Raw genomic sequence first — 23,370 nt, 5'->3', positions numbered from 1 at the left:
CAGTTTTTTTCAGGTTGAAGGAAAAGGCAGGAGAGTACCATAGAAACAAGCACATCTCTTTTTAAAGGAATTTTTAAATATGACAACATAACATTAAATGGAGTGCCTCAGAACCTTACTCTACTTATAGTTTATAGGAAGGACTGTCTTATGTAGTGAGAATCACTGCTACTTACTTTCATAATTAAATATTCTTAAATACAGTTCTAGACAGAACTGTTCTGGACTGAGGTCTATTTTTCATTCAACGATGTGAAAATGGGGTACAAGTACACCAAAGTTCATGATACACATTGTTGCATTCACGATTTTCTTCTGGCATTACCACACCAAGAAGTACTTCATTGTTGTAATCACTGGCTTTACAACTTTTTTGGGGGAAAAAGCCTCATCTTGAGAGAGAGAGAGAGAGAGAGAGAGAGAGAGAGAGAGAGACATTCTAGGGTTCACATCTTACCTCTTCTGCCAAGAAGTGTCCCTGTGACCTTAATGAAGTGACTTGATCTCTCTGAACCTCAATTTCCTCACCTGTAAAATGGGGATTATAAAATTCAAGCTAGACAGGAGTATAAAAATTCAAGGAGGTAACACATGAGAAAGTGCCTAGAACTATGTCTACCTCATGAGAGGTGCCCAAGAGACACGACTCTCTTTTTAGCTTGCTCATGCAGCTGTAGGAAACTGGCCTTAGCTCTGAATGTTCACAGTATTTTTCTCATCAGAGAACCTGCTCTCATCACTGGACCAGGGTGTTTGTCTCCTCCACAGGTGGTTGACCTGTTTCTACAACTCACAGAGCAAGTCCTATAGCATTGCCTATTTGCAAATGCTGATTGTAGCCTGTCATTCCCGAGGAGGATCTCAAGTCCCTGAACCACTACTCCAATTTCAGAACACACTAGACCATTTGAAAATGATTATCAAATATAAAGATCAAAGCCACTCAAGACAAGTCATTAAAGCAAGATAAACCTCAGAATGTTTATTGCATCCATAGCCTTGTTGCAATTAACAAGCGTTCTCCAAGCTGTGGCCAGTTCTGAAACCTGGATTCTATGTTTTGATCCCAAGGGTCCTAACGATCTGGACTTTATTCTCTTGCTTAGTTTTATTGTCAGAAATGTCTAAATCTGCCTCTCTTGTCTGTAAGAGGAGGCACAGGGTAAAAAAAAAAGTGCTTGGAGAGTTTATTAAATTCTCGGAATCCTGAATGATTGGTTTCCAAAATAATAGCTCTTGTAAAGAAGCCTGACACACAATCTAAGAAAAATGTAACAGCACCAATCAAAGAGCAATTGAAAAATCGATCATTCTTTCATAACCTCCTCCCCTTCCCTCCCTGCCTGCCTTCATTTTCCTTTTTTCCCTCCTCTCTGCAAATCATTCATTCCTTCTGTCCCTCTTTTGTTCACTAATACTTACAGAGATTCTATTATAACCATGCCTTAAGCTAGAAACTCGGCATACAAATATGAAAGAGAAACATTTTTCACTATGAAAGAGTTAGCAGTTTTATGAAGGAAGTGAGACAAATAATCAGATGATCACAACATAATGTGATGATACTAATACGACCTACCATTTGGGGGAGTTTACTACTCACTGGCACTGTTGAAGCATTTTTCAAAATTATCTCTTTGAAGCCTTACAATAAAACCCAATGTGCTATACAAGTATGAGTATCCCTAGTTTATAGGGGGAAGAAACCAAGACTCGGTGAGGTGATGCCGTTTTTCCAAGGTCTCTCCACCTGGTCACAGGTGTGGGAGGTGAGCTCTGACTGGTCATGTGTTGGATACTGCAGACCACATCCCTCATCATTAGTGTCTTACCTTCTCTTATGATATGTGTTAGCATAGAGAGGGTACTGAACAGGAGAGAAGCAAAGAGCAATGACAATTTCCAAGCTGAAGGTGGATAAGACATCACGGGGTTTATGTTTATATATATACATATATAACATATATATGTGTATATATATATATATATATATATATTTGAGACAGAGAGAGAGAGCATGACCAGGAGAGGGGTAGAGAGAGAGGGAGAGAGAATCCCAAGCAGGCTCCATGACACCAGTGCAGAGCCCAAAGAGGGGCTTGATCTCAAGAACCACGAGATGATGACCTGAGCCAAAATCAAGTGTCCGTCGCTCGACCGACTGAGTGACCCAGATGTGCTGAAAAATGAATACCTTTCTACCAGGATCTACTCAGCTCCTATTTTTTTTTTTTCTCATTAGCCTTTTTATAAAATGGCTTTTAGAGACTGCTGGGGCAGAAGACAAAGAGTCAGGACGCCTGGATCCTGGCAAGCTCAGCTACACTCCCTTGGCTAGCATGATTCATTTTTCAGGACTCAGCCTAGAAGGGACTCTGACCCCTGATGATTCAAGTATCCATCCTCTGAGAACCTCCAGACCTTGGACTCCTCTTTAAAGCATTTATCCAACTAGCTACATACCTACCTGCAGGAAATTCCATGAGGGAAGAATCACACCTATCTTGTGAAATAATCATTGCTATACCTCCAGCACCTAGCACTGTGCCTTGCACATCACAGGCACACACACATGCATGTGCACATGCACGCGTGCGCGCGCGCGCACACACACACACACACACACACACACACACACACATTGTTAAAGGAATAGTTACTTCACTGAGATCTTTTCTTGGGGTTCTAAATTTCTGCTTTGATAGTCCCATATTCTCAGAGTTTACTTATTTTCGGAAAGCCAATAAGCATGAAGAATATACCCTGATAAGTAAGGAGAAATAACAATTGACGTGTGATGGTGTGTTCAAAAGTACCACGTCAAACTACTGTTTTCACAACACAAGTGTGCAGTTCTAGGGCCCACAAGCTAGCTCTTCCTGCAACCTCCCTTTCTTCTTGGAGGATCAAAACCACAACTGATAAATAATAGAACTGACCACATTAAGCAGAATACACACAGCTCCCCAGAAGCCCTGTGGTCTGTGTTCCACTTGACGCACAATTAAATAAAGCAAAATCACCTCTTTTTCATAAGTTGAGGCAGCCACCATGTTCTGGATACAGGTGACAGTTCAGTAGACTATGTAGTTTGGCTCTAATGTGGAGTCTCGTAAGCCGTATAACTTATGCGACGACTGACTGAACGATATGATGTTTGGGAAGGCTAGAGCAAGAATTACAATATCATCACCGATACGTGTCAATATGGCAACTTCTAGATTTTAGTTTGAACTGCAGCCCCATACAAATCGTCTAATAGCAAATAGAATCATCTAAAGACACAACTACACAGTCAATACAGTAGATGTAGATCTCTCTGGATGGCTTAAACAAGTCTAGTAGCATCCCCAAATGTGGGTCTCTCAAAGGGTCAGAGGGTCATGTGAAAATCAAAAATTTTAAGTATGTGGAAATAATGAAGACCATGACATTGTATGTCAGGCTATCAAAAGTAGAATTAAATTCAAATGGATTTTTGGAAAGAGGATGCCACATTCAGGGCCTAAGGGAAAATAAAATGGCAGACATGCGGACTGCCCAAGGTAGGGTGCCACCATCAGGCTGTCACAGGGACCTGGATAATGGGAGTCACGTTCTTTTAACTTGTCAGAGAGGAAAACTTCCTTCATTGCTATGCTGAACACGTTGGACTCAATTGGTCAGAGGGACCAGTAAATACTTTGAAGGCAGGGACTGTCCCCAGTGTCAACACATGGCCTTGCTCATACCTTCCTGATACCAAGCTCCTGAATTATAGCACAGCTCCAGTCCCCACAGGCCTCGAAACTGGATTACAACGTCTGATTTGAAAATGTATGAAAGGAAAAGATCTTAGAAAAATCCCACCCAAATCCTCCCATTTTACAGAAGAAAAATGTAAAATAAAAGAAGTGACTTACTCTATGCTGGCAAAGAAGTTACTGGAAATATCTAGTCACTTCCTTCCTCCTGTTTTGCCAACCCACAGGTCAAACTGTGTTTTTCTACCATGAATCCTTGTGGGAAAGACCTCTCTCTCTCTCTCATGTCTCTCTTCCACACTCTGTAAGATCCTGAGATAGTCCATACTTGTGTGGCATCCTAGACACTCACTGTTGTCCTCCGTGGCCACAAAAATAGTTTGGGAGTCAGGATTCAGGCTCAAGGCTAAGAGGTGTGCTGTCTGTCTGAACTCAAAAAGGGCTAGAATCATATACACCAGACACCTGAAATGGAGACAATATTCTCCTTACCCTCTGCCCTTCACCACCAGATCACCAAAACAACTTAGCACATGGAAAAGAGAAAGAAAGAAAGAAAGAAAGAAAGAAAGAAAGAAAGAAAGAAAGAAAGAAAGAAAGGCAGGCACAGAGGAAAGGAGACAAGAAAACATGCCTCTTAAAACAAAACAAAACAAAACAAAACAGGAAAACGGGAGCCTGTTGGACTTGGGTAAACAAACTGTGAGCAAAAGGCACGGCTGTACACACACTAGTTTTGTGTTTCCAGAAAGCAAGAGTGGGGGTGTGGAAGTCCTCTTTCGGGAAGGTGGAAAATCGGCCAGCTGTGAGCTTGCAGGTACAAGCCGAGCTGTGGTCAATTAAGGAAATGTGTTTCACTAAAGCAAAATGTCCTGGTGTCTGTCCATTCCACCCTCTCTCACACCCCCACCACTTTGTTTCCCCCCGTGGAAGGACGTCTGGCCAAGCAGAGGCTGTCATGAGTGGTCAGTGTCACCAGTGGATGGACACCCAGGGTGGAAAAACCCCAGCTGCCTCCCACTGGGGCCCTCGAGAGGTTATCAAGCACTGCTGTCTGTCCAGGGAGCTGGAAATGGAAATACACATCTAGAAAAAGGGGTGACACAGAAGCATCTCCAACTTTCACCTGTAAACTTCACAGAGGTCCTGCTGTGGTAAGAGTAGGGGGCCAGCCGACACCTAGTGCTGCCTCTTATGTGGCTCGGTGAGGTCCTGAGCACCTTAGGGGAGCCCTCTTGACTTCCAGCTCCTTCCCTAGCATGTGCGAGAACCACACAGTGAGTCCCATCCTGGAATCCCAGATGTGCCTCTGCTTTACGCTGGAGATGCCTAAACTTACTGTGGTGTGCTGCCTGGGACAAGGAATACGTTATCATTTAATATGTGCAGTGTTTTTGGAGTAAAGAAAATCTATTAAATATGGAACCTACAGGAGCCAAAGTAAAAGGGCCTTTGGTAGAAGAGTGGGATTAGTTTGTGTTGGACCCCCACTCCAGCCCAAAGGAAAGACTCAGGATCCAGAGGGGGCTGGGAATTAGGGAGTATGTGTGTAGGAAGGTCAGAAGATTTTCCAGAGACGGAAAATCCCCCAAACAACCACCACTGTTATTTTGAGTGCTCAGTAAGTGGCGGGTGCTGTTGTAAGGGTTGACCCCTATATCATGTCACTGAATCCTCCGAACCACTCAATGCCATAGACTGTGGTACTTTACTTTCATCACCGACTTTACAGAGGAGGTATCTGAGGCTTTGATAAAAGCTAGGGACTTGATCAAGGTCACAGAGACGTTAAGTGGCTTGATTTCAAGTATGCTCAGTCTCCAAAACTCATCTTCTTATTTATTTGCGAGGCTATACTGACCCCACACAGCTACTCACTGGTCCCTGTTTTGAGCCCCTTCTTCTTCTTTTTAAAAATTTTTTAATGTTTACTTTATTTATTTTGAGAGAGAGATAGAACATGGGGAGGGGAAGAGACAGAGGGAGAGAGAAAGAATTCCAAGCAGGCTCTGCTCTGTCAGCAAAGAGCCTAACATGGGGCTCAAACACACTAACCATGAGATCATGCCCTGAGCCAAAATCAAGAGCCAGATTCTTAACCAACTGAGCCACCCAGGTGCCCCCTGAGTTCCTTCTTAACATCCTGTGGAGGGGTCACAAGCAGTTCTCTTCACTCCATTTGTCCCTCTCTCCTGCTCTCAAAGACCAAATTCACCTGTGCACAGAGTCACAGATGGGACGTGAGTAAAGGCAGACTTTGCTTAGATGAAAAGCATGAAGGGAACTTGGACCAAAGCTGAGAGAATGGGACCATATGTGTCCATGTGGCCTGAATGTGTGTGCATGTTCCTGCATCTACACCCAAGCAGGCATGTGGGCTGGAGATGGTCAAAAACTCTTGGAACTTCAATCAAAGGGGTACATCACCCATTGTAACCAATCCCAACAATGCCTGGGGTCATTCCATGTGGAAACATATCCTCTAACATGGTGAGACATTTGGGTTGTTTCAAAAATAAATTAGTGTGCAAGCTCAAGAAGTTTGGTATGTTACATGGTCTTTATTTAAAAATACCAATCTGTGGCCAGTCCTCAAAAAAAAAAAAATTAGTATTTTAAGAATGAAAGTAATCTGTGTAAATGCCCTCAATGTGTGTCCGGCAGTTTCATCCAGGCCTTTTTTTATGAGCCTGTGGAAAGTCAGTCTCCATCAAACAATGCGAAGAGGAGTCTGTGTGTGCACATGAGAAGGGAGGGAATTTTTTGCACCTACTGTGTGCCACACAATCTACCAGGCATTTCATATAGATGACTCCATGTAAGTTTCTTGACGCACTGTTGGAGTGCTATTCTCACCCAATTTTCACAGATGAGAAACCAGCAACTCTTATTGAGAAACGAGCCAAGGTCAGACAGTTAATGAAGAGTGGAACCAGGATACAAACCCTGGTCAGTCTCCAACACATATCACTTTTCCACCATACCAGCCCTGACTCCTGTTATTGCTTTAATGAATATTAGTCACATTAAATAAACGCTGATATTCTGATTATAAAATTCCAAGCAATTTCTCTTACACGATTACTGGAAAAGAATGAACAAAGTTACTGAACAAATAACAAAGCCCTCTTTCATCTGCGTGCTGGTTAACTCTTCCCAGAACTCTTGCTTGGATATTATTTTATGTGACCCTCAAGGCAATCACATGATCCAGGCGGTCAGATATTATTATCATTCCCTTTCCATAGATGTGGAAACAGAGGCTCAAGGAGATTATGAGACTTGCCCAAGATTGCATAGCTAAGACACTGCTGGGCCAGGGCTAGAATCTATTTCCCCGGAACGCTATTTTCATTCTACATTAGTCTGATTCTTAGAGCTCTAGGGCCAGAAGAACAAATCATGACATTGAACTGCATGAAATTCCAAGTAGAGTCACCTCTTCCTTAAACCTTCCCATCACCTTCCCACCTCAATCTCTTTGTTCTTTTCTGTCATTACAAAGTCTGTTAATTCTGAAGGTCTGTTTGTAGACCTCCTCTACAAGAAAACCTTTTCTAACTTCTCCAAACCACAGGGATCCTGCCTTTTCTCAGAGTTCATGCAAGCCTTATCGTCTGTGTGGTTCGCTGGTAAGTTAATCATCCACCTTCTTGCCATCTCTTGAATGACTGTAACAAAATGTCATAAAACCACAGAATATAAGCACCTTCAGGACACAGATTACACATTGGATCTCTAGGGCATTACTGCAGTGCCCTCGATATTAAAGTATCTTAGCAAAATACGGATGACGGGTATGAACATGACCATGCTAAAGAGAACTTTTCCAAGTTTTGAATCCCCAGCTTCTAAGATACCATGGTAATGTAGGAGGGTGGAAATGCCCTGGGATAAAGAGATGAGACCCTGGATCTTGCTCTCAGGTTGGCCTCACTTTCACTGGGAGGCCTGGGTCAGTGCTGGCCCCACTTGGGAGCTTGGCCTCCTCATCTATAGCAAGAGAGGGCTGAACCTTGCCAGTGCTCCTTTTAGCTCAGAGAATCTCTGATTTCATGCAACTTTTCCAGATTTGGGGAGAACCTGGGAGAAGGAAGTGTATGTTCCATGAGATCATCCCAGAAAAGAGGTAAGAGACCCCAACATATGAGGGCAAATCATTTAATGGTCTCTGACAAGGGGTGGGGGAAGACAGTGAGAACTACAGTGCCAGCAGAGGGGTTGAAGAGCCTGCCTCAAGGCTTACTACAGTCCATTCCAAAGATTTCTAGCAATGTCAGCTCATATCCAAAAAAAATAACATGGCCCCAGGGGAATGCCCTTGTTCCATTAAAAATAACAATAAGGGGGAGGCAACGAAAATGTTTCCCTATGAGCCAACAGTGTGCAAGGGAAGTCTTTTTCTATTTGTCCTATTGCATATGAATCGATATTCACAGACAAAGGTCAAGTTCACCTAACTGTGCTATATAGCTTGCAGTTTACAGGGTCCAAATAGAAACTCAGCAGGCTTGTGGCAATATACTCTCCCGGTGGGGTGCATGCAGCCCAAAGTGTCAATTGCCCCTGGCGTTCCTGACACTAGGGGTTTCCCTTAGTATCCAGGTTTTCCAGTTTAGCTATAAGAAGGCATGTGAAGTGCATTCTAACTTGTTAGGAGACATCTCTAATGGCTGCAGATGAAGTTCTGCCTCCCTGGCTCGTCTCCACTACTGTAGAGAATGGCCAAGTTCAATGGAATGTCTTTTTCTAAATGGTTGGTCTAATAGAAAAATTTTTACTGCTCACACAGACTGCTCCTCCTGGCTGACACTGGGGATCCTTCGTTCACACCCATGATTACAATGGCATGCTTTCTTGTCTGTCTTTTCCACTAGATGGTGAGGTCCAAAGGCAGGGACTGGGCTGGCACAGAGGGAGCATTCAACAAATATTTACTGGGAGAGGAAAAGAAGAAAAAAAATGAGGGAGGGAAGGAAAGGAAGGGAAAGGAAGGGAAAGGAAGGGAAAGGAAGGGAAAGGAAGGGAAGGGAAGGGAAGGGGGAGAGGGGTAGAGAGGAGAGGGAAAGGGTAGGGAGGGGAGGAGAGAGGTGTGGGGGGGAGGGGAGGGGAGGGGATGAAGAAAGGGAGAGAGGCAGGAAGGAAGGATTTAGCCTGATATTAGAGTTTGTCATGAGATAAAGCAGATCCTATTCTGCTTATGATCTGGGTCCCAGTTATACCGATGACTCCTTATTCTCCAAGCCCTTCCTCCCATCCTGTCCTCTTGCTTGTCTTGTCCCCTCTGCATGGGCTTTCTCTGTGTTCTGGGAATGCTGTTTGCTCATCCACATCCACTGCCCATCCCTCTCCTCCCTGCTCTGTGCCCTTGGAGGTTGGCTTCTTTGGGGTGCCTCTATGGGTTCCTTTGCTCTGTGACTTCTAGTTTCAGTCCCTAGTGGGAAGCACTAGCAGAAGACTAGAAGGCAGAAGAGAATGTCAATGGAGAAGTTACTCTCCTGGCTCCCTTCTGGCCTGGGGGCCACAGTAGGCTGGCTACCCCTCTTTATGGAGAGTCACTGCGGCTGCCCAGGAGTCTTCCACACACATCCCCTCTCTTATGTTCCAAAACTACTCTCTCTTCTTGCCCCTCCAGGCCAAGGATAGAAATGGCTCCCTGCTCTGTTGCTGACCCTGGCCTTGGAGATTGTCCTAAACCCTGCCTACCCTGTTATAAATAGCCTCTCCTTCAAATTACCCCCTCCTTCAACTCTCCTTAATTGTTCTGTCTGAATGTGTCACCTGTTTCCTGCCAGGACCTGACCTATGCAGGCTGCATCTCTACCTCTGAACATGCTGCCCGGCCCCAGATGCCCCCCAAATTATGCCTCCACCAGCCACCCCACCTTGCTTCCCTAGTCAGAGCAGATCTCTGCCTCGCAGTACTCCTGTCCCACTGTGTGTTGTTGTCATGGATCAGAATTTCTTATGTTTGAATGTGACCCCCCAGCAAAGTGGAAGCCCCTCAATGGGGAGGAACGTGCCCCACTCACTGAAGCATTCCCAGTGAACAGCAGAGAGCCTGACAGAGGTGCATATAGCCGATAAATGTCTCCAACCACGTGGTTCCATAACACGATTTGGAGAAAGATATCAGCAAAAAGTCAGGCTGTGCCATACTCCACCTCAAGACCAACAAGGTTACTTTCTATAGCACTGCCATGATCCTCACTGTGTGTGCCTCAGGTGACAGGGCGCTCCCCTGGGAGGACCATTCTGAGGGGGGAGGACATCATCTGTTACTCAGCTCCAAGCTGCCTCCCGCTCCGGTCCTGGCCAGGGCTTAGAAACCATACAGAGCAATTCTGCGCCCTTTCCCACAGGACAGGCCTCCCACAGGACATGAGGCGCATGCCACATGGCCCTATAGTCATGGCCCTGTGAGAATTGTCTCATCCAGGCCAACCATCTTCAAATGGTTATGATATTACCATTTGAAGTTGTATCCTGGCCACTCACTGTCCAGTCCCTCTCTCTGTGCACATCTTCAATTGACTGCTTTTATTATGGCCTCTTAATAAAGAACACTAGCTGCCAATGTAGCTCTAATAGTTCTACAGGGGCCCACGGAACCCCAAGGCCATTATCTAATTCTCTTCTAAACTCACTCATTCAAGCACTTCATAATCCCAAGCTCTTTGGGTGATATTTGAGAAGAGAGTGAGGATACAATGTGAGGGGGCAGGTATCTGTGGCTGCGAAGATGTCAAGGCCACGCTGGGTGGCTGTGCCATGGCAGATGACCAGGAGTCAGAAATCTAGAGCAACCTTAACCCTAGCTTGACCACTAATGGATAGGGTGAGCTCTGACTCAGTTTCCCTCCATGGGAGGGTAAGGGATGCGGACCAATGATCTGTGAGGATGTTTCTAGGTCTGGCATTGGGCACAATTCTGGTATCTTGTGCAGCCCTCTGCTAGGATTAGTTGCTCCCCCACAGCACGTGAATCCCTGAGAACACGGACTAAGGGGTCCAAGGACTATGACGTAAGGGCACCTAAATGTGTTAAAAGAAACGGTACTCTTTCCTAGAGTACACTGATCTGCCCAGCTGCATTACTGGGGGAAATCTTATTTTACTCAAGGGAATTGTTACATTAAATTGTCAGAATGGTGGATTTTAATCAGTGCTACTCAAAGTAGGTACTGCTTACCAGTCTACGGTGCACTGGGGACAGAAATGGAGAGTACGCATTTAGAAACGTTTCAAGAATTCTGACAATGACATTCCTGTGGTTTCATTTTACATTGATTCATTTTTTTCCTGCACATATCAAAGGGATCAGCTTGCAACATATAGGAGAAAAAAGGTGGTCCTTTACCATAGATTGATAAGTATTAAATAGTTTTATTGCGTTTACTCGTTACGAAAGAAAGAGAGAGAGAGAGGAGAGAGAGAGAGAGAGAATGAAGTTCAGCTCTTTATTAGAAATCACCTAGATAATATTAAATGTTCACTGCTTATATTGCAGGCGTCCTTCCTTCCTTCCCTGCCTTATATTGCACTGCCTTCCTTCCTTCCCTCCTTCCTTTCCTCCTGCCTTCCTTCCTTTCCTCATTCTTTCTTCCTCCCTCCTTCCCTCCCTCCCTTTTTTTTAAAGTCACAAAGCAAATATTTCTCTGCAAACCTCCACAGGTTTCTCTCTGCACACAGGAGAGCTGATACAGCCAGAATGCTGTGTACCCCTGCCTCCTATCCCGGCCCGTCAGAAGAGGACACATTGCCTGGTGGGCCCCACCCAGGGCACATGACCTTCCCAGCCAGCAAACAAACGGGCCATGGCGTGAGTGGTAACAGAGTTGGCACACGGCTGCTCACAGACATTCTGGGCAGGCAGTCCCGTGACTTAGAAAAGAGGAGGCCGTCGGAGGCTGCCAGCTCTGTCTGCTGATTGTGAAGTATCTGGGACCTGGGGCCCTGCGGCCCCTCCGTACCAGGACAGCTCACCCGCCACAAAGGCCAGCTGCCCTCGGTCCTGACCCAATCAACTCAGCAGTTTTTTCCCAAGGCTTTAGTGAAGCTACCCTGTCTGTCACCCCTGCCCTTCAACTCTGCCTCTTACTGTTCCTTAGGCTTAAAAATACCCTCCTTCAGTGGGAGCGTTAGAGTCATTAGATCTGGATTGGAATCTAAACTCTCCATTTATTTGCTGAGTAACCTTGGCTAAACCCCTATGTCATTCTGAATCCTGGGTTTCCTTCAGCAAAACAGGGCTAAGAGTACCCACCTTCCTGGCACCTGCTGAAGAAACAGGGTTTGAATGAATGAAAGACAGAAAGAAACAAAGAAAGAGAGAAAGAAAAATTGGGTGAATAACTTCCAGCTATTCGTGGCCCTTCACCCTCCTCCATGCTCACTCTGCCTGGGCATCCAGCTCAGTAGGGCACACACTGCCTTAATCTCAGAGACTTGCATTTGTGCCTTAGCTGAATGACTCTCCTGACCCATGACCTTGGCTGAGTCATTTCACCCACTAAGGTCCTCTATCTCCCTATGAGTCAAATGCAAATACTAACCCCTGTCTTGCCTTCTTTGTCAAATTCTGTCAAAGCCCAAATGAGAGCAGAGATGAGAACACATTGTGACCAGGAAGGAACCGGCCACACATCAAGGCTTCTTCCCACCTGGGCCGCTCATGTCTGTGGACCGAGGTGAGAGTCGAGGGCCTGCCTGGTGCCAGCAGGCTGAGCTGACGTGCTTTATGGCCTGCTGCCAGGCACGACATTCTCCTGCCAGTATCGTCATTCCTTTGCACGTAGGTATTTTGTCTGTGCACGGGAGGCCCTTGCTCTTTTGAGAGAGACCTAAAGAGAAGAGTCAGCAGAAAGCCTGCAGAGGTCGGCAAATGTGCTCGAGCTCTCAGCAAGTCCAGGGTCCTGTGTGCTGGACAGAATGGAAAAGTTCAGCGTGGATCTGGGCAATCAGGAAAGTGGAGGGTGACAGTCTCTCTGGCTTGGAACTAGTTCCTCCGGGTCCCCTACTGAATACAGATCACCCACGGGTTCCCCTTCGGGGTTTTCTTTGGGGTTGCTGGCCAGGGTTGCTAGTGCCAGTGGACGCTGAGTGAGGCCTCAGACACAAGCTTCCCGTTCCCGCCCTCTTCTCAGCAGGAGATGAAGTCCGTCTGCCCCGCGACCTCCTTTCTCCCCCAACCCAACCTCCTCGGTTGTCCAAACTGTACCTAAGCTCTCCCAGAGATATTCAAGCTGAAAGTCAGTTTTTTTTCTTCCTCTTTGATCTCGCTTGGCACTCCCTAAGCACAGCACGCACCATCTTCCGTTACACAAGTCATGACAAATACGCTTACCGAGAGCTAATGGGAGAGACACCGTGAGAGGGACGACGCTTTGAGAGCCCCCTCTCAACCCTCAGAGCAGCTGGACAAAGCAGGTGCTGTTCTTATTCCCACTTCACAAAGGAAGATGTAGCGTCTAAGGGGTCACAAAGTGAGGAAACGGTATCGCCGAGACCTGAACCCAGGCCGTCCAACCAAGCTGATCCCCGCTTTGCCAGCTCGGTGCGACGGGATGAATGTTCTGCTGGGAAGGGTGTTCCATACTGGTCTGTCCAGCACGGTAGCTACCAGCCCACGAGGCTGCTGAGTACTTGAAAGGTGGCTAACGGGACTCAGGACAGATTTTAACTTTACTTAGTCTCGGCTAATTTCAGCGTCAACAGTCGCGTGTGGCTGGCGACCGCACGTGGCTAACGCGCTGCACCCCACGGTGCCACGTACATGATGGCAGCTACTGGTACTCGGCCCCACATCACCCAGTTTAGACTCTGTGCCCTTTGAGAAGACCGGGTTGAGCCCTCCTTCTTAGCCCGTGGTGGGGGCTCAGCGAATACCGTCGTGATGGGCCATCCTTGCGTAGCACTCCCTTGAGAACTGAGTGAGGGGCTGGCCTCGGTCATGAAACCGCTGTGTGAACTGGAAAATTCCACACCCCCTAGGGGCCTCAGGTGCCTCGCCTACACAACGGGGGACAAGTCGGCTGGCAGCCGGGCATCGCCTGCCCCGCAGGCCTTACCTGTGCGGAGAGTCGGGGTCGAAGCAAGTCTTGGTGACGTCGGTGATCTCGGGGTCACAACACTCTCCGCCATCAAAGTTGAACCGTTCATAGTTGCAGTCCATGTCGCACACCCTGTTGTGCTGCTTCTTCACGAAGGCGGGGTGGCGTAGGTGGCGGCAGTCCCCGCCGTCGTGGCCGGTCAGCGTGTGGTTGCACTCGGGGTCGCAGTTCTCGTCCCCGATCTTGCTGATGTCACAGTTGGCCAGCACGAGGCGGTGGCGCAGGGAGGAGTTGCTCACCTCCAGCACCTCCAGCTCCCAGGAGATGTTGTAATGCTTGAAGGCCTCGGCCAGCTGCCGGTGCTGGAAGTCAATCTGCTGGCGGCTCACCGTGGGGTTCTCGCGGCTGTCGTCGTAGAGGTTGACCACGCGGTAGCGCACCACCTTGGGCCGGCGGAATCGCGGGAGCCGGTTGTAGCTGGCGATGACCTCTGTGTGGTCACACAATGTCTGCCCGCACAACGGAGGCTCCAGACTCGTGTCCAGCAGGAAGCCGTGGGCACCGCTGCGTTCCACTTGGGGGATGTTGCCATCCTTCATGGGGGACCAGGCGCGCTTCACGTTGTCCCAGTTCTCCTGGAGGAGGAGCTGAGGTAGAGGCGTGTGGAGGCCACGGGTTTCCATATCCGACAGTATCTCCCGCTGAGTCCTGGCCACCTTCCACAGACTGAAGCGCTCGATATAGCCCCGGTAGTTGTGATTCAGAGCGCTGCCTCCCAGCATGAGCACTTTACACTTCTGGGTCAACGGGCTGAATATGCCGCCCACCTGCTCCCCGGAGGTTGCCACCTGGGCGCCATTCACGTAGAGCTTCATCAGCCGCCCGTCGTAGGTGGCAGCTAGGTGCACCCACTGGCCTGGGAGGTAGCTGCGGTACGCATGGATGGTGGTCCCCTGCCGGGCCCGGTCTGTCTTCAGGGAGAAAAAGTAGCGTGGGTCTCTGTTGCCTTGGTCACTGACGGTGTGAATTCCCACGACCCATCCTCGGTCACGCGAGGTATATGAACATTTGTCATATAGCCCTATGTGGCCCGAAGAGAGAAAGACGAATAAATAAAGGATGGAAGGGGAGGGGGGCGGTGAGTTATTTCTCCCTGATAAAACTTATATCAGGATGTCCTAGACCAGTGGTTTTCAAACTGTGCTCTGCGAGAGCCAGCAGCTACTAATGGAGGCTCTGGGACCACCCTTCGGGCACACTGAGGGCCGGAGGGACGGAGAGGACAGGTGAGCTGGCTTTGGGGGTTGCTCACCACAACCTGTAGCCCAAACAGTTTCACTGGTATTGGTTTTGAGTATGGAACTTACAAGAAAGGTTTCTGTTGTAGAATGGGGAGTTGAGCTAAACAAAATACCAACAATCATAATAATGGAAATCTGAACACCTTCGATTTTGCAAGACTGTTGTACGGGTAAGGGGACTTTGTGATTGAGATGGTATTTTCAGTGTGGGATGATACAGGAGGTGAGAGGGGAGTCAGCGGTGGTGATAATGCACAGAAGTTGCTCATTTAGAAGGATGGCCCCTACTACGGTCTCTGTAACTTTGCGTGCACGTTAACGATTAGCAGTCATCAAAAGGCCAGCGGTGGTGAGCCATCAGGAAAGTTGGCACAGAGAATCAAGGGTCAAGGGCTGCAAAGCTAATGCTTTTAGCTCCTAATAGGAGTCCTGGTTAGCCCTGAAACTCATCCCCAAAGAAAGGCAGGCATGCTTAATATCTGAGCAAGAAAGCTTTAAAAAACATTTTTTTTAAAGTTTGTCTATTTTGACCAGGAGAGAGAGCAAGTGGGAGGTGCGAAGCGAGAGGGAGGGACAGAATCCCAACCAGTCTCTGCACCGTCAGCACAGACCCTGATGCAGGGCTCAAACTCATGAACCTCGAGATCATGACCTGAGCCGAAACCCAGAGCCGGACGCCTAACCAACTGAGCCACCCAGGCGCTCCTGAGCTAGAAAAGTTTTTAAAGATCACAATTCCAACTTCTTCACTCGACAGGTGAGGGACTTCAGGCCCAGAAAATGAAAGACATTTGTCAGGTTACAGAGTCACTGACAAATTTCCTGAGACCCAATTCAGCTTGCTTTTCTCTGACACTAATGCTAATATTTATAAAAGAATGAAATGAAAAGCACTCTCTTAACATAAAAAGATGTTGGGGACTCCTTCATTAAGTAAAATCTTCCAAGCCTCTACAGCAGGTCAAGCATTGTACTAAGGTCTACACGTGTGTTAATTCATTTCATCCACGTAACACTTTTAAAGTAGTGATGTTGACAGAGGCAGATATGGAAATGGATGGGTTTAAGGTCAAATGACTGGTAAGAGGATCCCAGACCCTGGGATTCACTACCCTGTGCGCTAACTCGACAGACACCTCTCTCTCCCCCATCAATGCCACCAGGGATCTGGGACACACCAACCTCCTGGGGGTACCACAAGCTGGGTGTTTGGGAAAGTCCCAAGGCTGACGCCTCTAGCCTTACTCTGGGAACCCCAGGAAGTCACTTAGCAGATTCTCTCTGGATCAAAAAGTATCTTTATACTCACCAACCCCTATTCCCCAGCCTTTCTGGAATATACCCAGTGTCCTTGGCACAGACAGGCTGTTGGATGAGGAAGAGGACTTTCTAATTAAGAATGCATTTGAAGTGTGGGATGATGTACAAGGCCAGGTGGGAGGAGAAAGAGAGGGAGACGAGAATGAATAAAAGATGCCCATTTAGAAGGACGGTCCCTACTTTGAGCTGGTGAGTTTCTGCGGTCACCATAACTTTGAGGGTGCATCTGCCATCGGCATGCATCAAACGATCATGGAGAGCTTCCAGTAAAATCAACAGAGGAGGCCCACACAGTCTTAACTCCTTTGTGAGCACTGGGGCCTCAGAACTCACGTCGATCTGTTAGCAGCTGATGTGGATGGCAGTTTGGGCCTGGCATCTAAGTCTGCCTATACCCCTCCGCCTACTCCTGTCCAACAGTCCTTCAGGCAATGGCTGGGGGGGTCTCCTCACAAAGTCAACCTGCTCTCATCGGCTGGGCAACCTTGGATGAAGCACTGAATAATACCTCCTCTGGGTCTTGGTTCTCTACCTGGTAAAGGAGGGGACTGAATGGAGTCCCCCTCACACACCTGGCCCAAGTCTGCTCTTCTGTGTTTCCAGGTTTCTGAATGGCTAAAACAGAAACCACTTCCTCCTAGAAGCTCTCCGTGATAGCCCTGTAAGGAATGCTCCTTCTCTCCTCTGAACTCATTTTGCTTTTAGGCAACTAGACACTTGTCCTCTGGCTCTGGAGTCCCCCTAGACTGGATGCTTCTGGAGAGTGAGGACTCTGGCTGGACCATCTGTATATCGTGCCTAGCACCCTGCACCATGCCTTGCCTACAGCAGGCACTCAGTGAGCGTCTCATGATGGAGCACAAGAAGGATTCCTGAAAGACTGGGAGAAGGAAAAAGGACAAGCAGAATCAAAGGCACCGATTTATGTCTCCATGGCTAACGGACAGGGAGAATCAGAAGAGAGTGTGTGTTCTTAGCACCGTAGAAAACCCAGGATCTTTGGATGCAGAGTAAGTAATTCTGATGAAAGAAATTCCTAGCCATACATCTGGGGAAAATCACTTCCCTTCTACAGATCGTAATCCTCTTGCCGACATCCCTCTTTAAACATGCTGTCCTACTTAACAGACACGGTGGAGGCCCCGTCCTTGGCACACGGTAGCCGTCCCAGTGTGAGTTCAGCTTGAAGATGCTGGAGGGTCTAGGACCGATGTCAATGATGACATGTGGGAAACGACTAGAAATAAAATACAGAAGGGCCAAAGAGAGAAGGCACCCCGAAGGCATCTTGGCTGATGTATCAGGAGCTGATAGAATGAAGCCTCGAAAACGTCCAAGTCCTCCTCAAACCCACTGACAAACCCGACTTAGAAATCAGACATCTCATCTCCCGAGCTGCTGTCAGGCTGCTGAATGTGAAAATCTGCACTGACCTCTCCAAAACTGAAGCTCTGACTCCAGATTTGGAGTGAGTTACCCCAATCTATGGGTTGCCGCTTGCTACAGGGATCAGTGAGAGCCACGTTCCCCGGAGCCACCACTCTGGTGTCCCTGGTCCCACCACTGAGCTCACCTTCTCTTGCTCCCCTGGCTAACCCCTCCCCCTTCAACAGGAAATTCTTCTAATGAGAAAATTAACATGTGAAACAGGATCCCTTTTTCCTCTCTCTTTCTCTCTTTCTCTCTCTCTCTCTCTCTCTCTCTCTGCAGGTTTTTTATTATGCCAGGGGCTCTCAGTCCCTGGTTTTCCTGTTGCCTTTGGAAGGCAGCTAGCTGGGTTAGCAAGGTAAAATGTTTACACATCTGTAGGGTGCCCTCCGTTCAGAACCTTCCGGGGGCTTGGGACTCAGGCTCAAGCCACCTCTGTGTGCAGTTGAGAGAGAAGAGAGAAGCAGCAAGAAAGGCCAGACTCCGGGACATGGAGCGGGGAGACTAAGAGGAGGCTTGGCCCCAGGAGGCAGAGAGGAAAGGCAAAGAGAGGCTTTTCAGTGGAACCCAGAGGAAACACATTGAGGGAACTGAGAACCTTGAAGCAGTGGCTTCAGAAGTTCAGAAGGAAATATTTACCTGGAGTATAAGTGGCAAAAGGAAATCACCGAACTTCAACAAGGTGGGGGGTGGAGGGAGTAAAATAGTGATGGGGACTTATTTCTGGATGAAAATAATTTAATCAACAGTAGCCACATTTCAGGGGGCTGGAAGGGAGACACCGCTGTCTCACCAGCCCAGAACCAGGGATCTGGAACCAGAGATCCGGGCTCAGCTTGCCAGATGACAAGTCACACCATCCCGCCCTCTTATGCTGCCGGGCCTCATTTCCCTTCTCTGAAAAAGGAGAAGTTTGGATTAAATGATCCCCACCTACAATTTAAGAGCTCTTTTGTTCACTGCTAGAATGGTTCCTTGTAAGCAGAAGGAGCTCAAAAATAGGTGTTGATCTGAATCTGATGCCTCGTGTCAATCCTAATCCTTGCATACTTAGGTTCCCTGTCCTCTGTGTATCTCCACAGAGGGACACAGAACAGTGTTCTACGAAGGACACGCGAGCACCTTCCCCACCTTCACCTTGTCCCTCCCCACAGCTGTCCAGGAAGATAGAGACATAGTGAAGGAAACGGGGAGAGGCGTTTCTGAAGTGGCCCCATCTGTGTGCTGCTGGAAGTTGATCCCAGGGGACACATCCCCATGTGACAAGATGAAGGCTACGGGGCAATCCTGCACACAATCTACATCTAATTAGCATAAGCCTGCCTCAAGGCTATAAACGCATAGAAGCAGACACTGCAAGTGTGCAGAGCCCATGAGGTGTCTGGGGCACTCTTACAGACGTGGAGAAGTCCAGCCCCAGACCTGGGAGAGGCTTGCCCTGACCCTCATAGTAATCACCGGTCCCTCAAACCCTGGTCGGCTGGCCTCTCTAATGTGCTCTTATCTTCCTGCAGCTAGGCTTGCTTTGAAATGGGCTTCTAACCCCCCACCCCCACCCCCAGAAGTTTCCTGCCTACTTATTTTTACTGTCTCTTTTTCTTCTCACCTACCCACTGAGCCTCACCCTGGAGACAAAGAGCATATGTAAAAAAGGCTAGCCCAAAGGCAGAAGTCTCCCAAAATCTTGGCCAGGGCTGTACCAGGAGTCCTCTGTACCTCGGGGTCACCCCCTCAGGATCACTTTAATGGCACTGTCCCAGGGCAGCTCTGTCTGACCATTCCATTCCACTCCAGGAACCGACAAATCTTCCTCCCATATATCCATCACATTCCTTCCTGTCTGAAAACTCACCACTTCTGTAATTACTCATCCAGTGTCTGTGTTTCCCATCTGTGGGTCTGTTTGGTTCATTTCAAAGTGCCCAACATTCTGTACCGACCCTGGTATCTTACAGGTGCTCCGTAGAGTTTGTCATCGCAAACTAAAAAGAATGGAACAGGAGGGACATTTCCCTATTGCTGTGTTCTTTACAAGAGCATAGGACCCTTCCTTTATTTAGAAGTTGCTACGCCCCATGTGCTCTAGATTAATTCTCTCACTTAACCTTCACAATGAAACTCTCAGCATGGCCCACTTGCCAGAAGAAGCTGAGGCTCAGGCTCAGGGAGGGAAGAGGCTCTCCCAAAGCCTGAAATCCAGGCCTATAGAATTCCCAGGCCCAGGTGCTTAATCACGTCACTGTGCTGAGCCCAGTGGGCTGTTTGAAGGCACGGACCCCTCCGAAAAGATCTAAGTCCCACAGCGCCAACATAAGCAAGTTGACTTGAACTGCAGGCCAAGAGGCTGCTTTCCAGTCATTCTTCTGCCTGGGTCTAAACAACTGACTGAGGATCAATGGTTCTTTACTACTACACATCATCTGTTCTCCTTGGCTCACCACACTTCATGGGGACCCAAGATGTGCCTGAGCCTTGTTCAGATGTCCAGAATGCCTTCCAGACCATGTCTCCAGCACCTGGATTTCTACCGCAGCCTGTTGGTTTCTGACCCAGGTCTCTTCCAGCCTCCAGGATCTATACAAAAATGTGTTGTTGTTTTTTTTCAAGGTTGTAGTCATATCCTCAGCTGCCTCCCACCTTCCTTTCTGTTAGTTATTGGCTGAATCGTGTACCCTCAAAATTCATATGTTGACATCCTAATTCCCAGTACCTCACAATGTGACCTTATTTGGAGGTTCGGTCTCTACAGAGGTGATCAAGCTAAAATAGGATCCTGAGGGTGGGCCCTGATCCAGTATGACTGGGGTCCTTGTAGGAAGAGAAAACTGGGACACAGACACACACACAGAGGGAAGACCATGAGAAGACACAGGGAAACAATAGCCACCTGTAAGCCAAGGAGAGAGGACTCGAAAGAAACCAATGCTGTAGACACTTTGTGCTCAGACACCAATTCTCCAGAACTGTGAGAAGATAAATTTCTGGTGTTTAAGCCACTCGGTCCATGATACTTCGTTATGAGAGCCCCGGCAGACCAGAACGCCATCATTCTACAAGTTTCCGAAGCTCTCCCGCTAAAATTTCTCTACAATCTATCCCACCTCCCACTGCCTCATGCCCATTGTAGAATCCTGCTCTGGTTAGGATACATTGCCTCAATGTAATCCGTTCCCAGGGCGATCAGAGCAAGGTGTATCAGGAGGAAACAAAGACTGGAGGTATGGTCACGGCGCACAGGGAACGTGCCTCTTGGGGAAGGGGTGCTTACATGTTTCGGCTCGAGTGTACGTAATTGAAGGTCATCGTGCGTGTTGAGCACTTGGGGAGTTGCTTCTGTGCCAAAGTGTCTTATGCTTACAGCCACCTTGTATAACAGGTGCTGTTTACCGCTGAGAAACCTGAGACTCAGAGAGGTGAAGTCACCTGCCTAAGGTCACACAGCACTAAGTGGTAGGAGGAGCTGGAATTAAAGACTCCCAATTGCAAGTTCAGCTCCCCCCACAGATGATTGAGACCTCAGCTATGCCTCCATGATGTGCGGTCGTTATGGGGTTTATCCCCCTAGGATGTTTTCCAGGCATGATTTAAGTCAACACAACATTAGCTCAGATAACGCTGGACTTTCTCACTGTCTACAGAGGACAATTAGCAAAGGATGACAATTATATCAAGTTTATATTATTTGTTTTTCTCTCAGGGGCTCCTGGGTGGCTCAGTCAGTTAAGCATCTGACTTCCGCTCAGGTCATGATCTCACAGTTTGTGGGTTTGAGCCCCACGTCGGGCTCTGTGCTGACAGCTCAGAGCCTGGAGCCCGCTTCCAATTCTGTGTCTCCCTCTCTCTCTGCCCCTCCCCTGCTCAGGCTCTGTCTGTCTTTGTCTCTCTAAAATGAATAAAAGTTAAAAAAATTTTTCTTTATTTGTTTTTCTCTCATTGGTAGAGTGGACATGGAAGGAGAAGGACACTCTACCCGGGTCATTTTGGCTGGTGACAGAGCAGCATTTTCAAATAATGAGAAGGATGAGGAACTTTTGCTGAAAGCCTCTAGGTAGCAGGCCTTCTGCTAGGCAAAAAGATCCCACTCGCTGTTTGTCATGATCCCGTGTAGTGGGCTTTCCTGACAGTCCTTTAACAGACAAGGACACTGAAGTAGAGAGAAGCAACGTGATCTCCCCTCAAGGATCCCAGCGAAAGAGTGGTGGAGTCACAACTAGGCCAACTCTAAAGCCAGATGCTTTCCTTCAGTGGGAATAACTCTTGGCCCACAGTCAAGGTTCTTGTGGTCAAGGTCTGCCATTGCTCTGCTGTGGGTCACTGGGAAAGCAGTACCCCCTCTCTAGGCATCCCCACACCCTGCCCTAGGAGGTAGGAGGGTCACATCAGATGGCCACAGGGGCCCCTTCTGTCTCAGACTCCCTGTGACTCTGAGATCCCAGGTCCATCAGACATCCCTGCCTTGGTTCCCACTGTGGGAGATGTATAGTCTCAGAGGAAGAAGTCGAGGGAAAGAAGGCAATTTCAGGACCATCCTCTACCAGAGGAACAGAAGCAGAGGTAAGAGGATGTGGGTATGAAAGGGGGAATTTGGGTCCAAAATCTGTGTTTTTTTCAGGAGGCTAAAAAAGTTAAAAGCTAAAGGTTGGAGCCGGTCCCTTTTTGTTTTGTTTTGTTTTCCCTTCCATGATTTAATGGCTGGTATTAAAGCCACAGAGGAATGCTTGAGAGAGCAATCCTATGGAAAGCTTTTATCTGTCCAGAGGAGAGTGATTAAAACAGACAGATTTGGGTTAAGTATACCCATGGTCCCTGCACTTGGTTCAGTCGGGGGGAAGACCACCAAAATGACCCCGGAGGACTCAGCAGCACCAGGCATTCAGAGGAGAGCTGGGACGTCACCGAGGTGGGGACCTGAGGGAGTGCTCCTCAGCATCACATTCCTCAGGGCTCCCCTTGACTCAGAGGATTGATCGTAGGCTCAGAGGAAGGAGGAGGCTTGAAATAAATCACACCTGGCTGGAGGCTTATCCCAAACTACACTGAGTTCTAGACATCCAGGTCTCCTGGTGTAAGAGAGGCAAAGGTACCAAGAGGAGCCCTCTGAAGGAAATCACAGGGTCAGGACTAGCTCAGATGCCCCGATGTATTGGCCACGCGAGGGAACACGTGGGGCCAGATCGCCCTTTGCAAGACGGCATGGGACAGCGGGAAGAGTGCCCACGGTAGTATCTGTGTCTGCTCTCCACCTGCATTTGTTTTTCCTGCTGCGAACCATTACCTGAGAGCCCTCTCACTCCATGAGTCTGCTTACCTTATTTACTCACTGTCTGACCTTGGAGGAGTTCAGTTCTCTGAGCCCCAGCTTGCCCATGTATACTCCAGGGATTAAAAAGTCTTATCCTGTATACTTCACAGACCTCTTTTGAGAAAGAAAGGAGACAAATGTATGCATATTTCCTTGTAAACGATTTAAGGCTATCGAGATGTAAGGCAAGGTTCACAAGAGTATACTTGAAGGTTCCTGAAACC

At 48.0% G+C, this 23,370-nt stretch overlaps 1 protein-coding gene across 1 annotated transcript in view; it reads right to left on the bottom strand.

The window, feature by feature from the left end:
• The window catches only part of PAPPA (pappalysin 1), a 240,957-nt gene that overhangs the window by 193,578 nt on the left and 24,009 nt on the right, over nt 1-23,370 (bottom strand). The window contains exon 2 of the mRNA XM_042964314.1: nt 13,814-14,876. Within this exon, the coding sequence (XP_042820248.1) occupies nt 13,814-14,876 (1,063 nt within the window). The remainder of the gene's footprint in view (nt 1-13,813; nt 14,877-23,370) is intronic.

This window comes from Panthera tigris, chromosome D4, assembly GCF_018350195.1.
Source record: "Panthera tigris isolate Pti1 chromosome D4, P.tigris_Pti1_mat1.1, whole genome shotgun sequence".
NCBI lineage: Eukaryota > Metazoa > Chordata > Mammalia > Carnivora > Felidae > Panthera > Panthera tigris.
The sequence above is the reverse complement of the archived record's forward strand: the minus strand, read 5'-3'. Positions and strand labels throughout refer to the sequence as shown.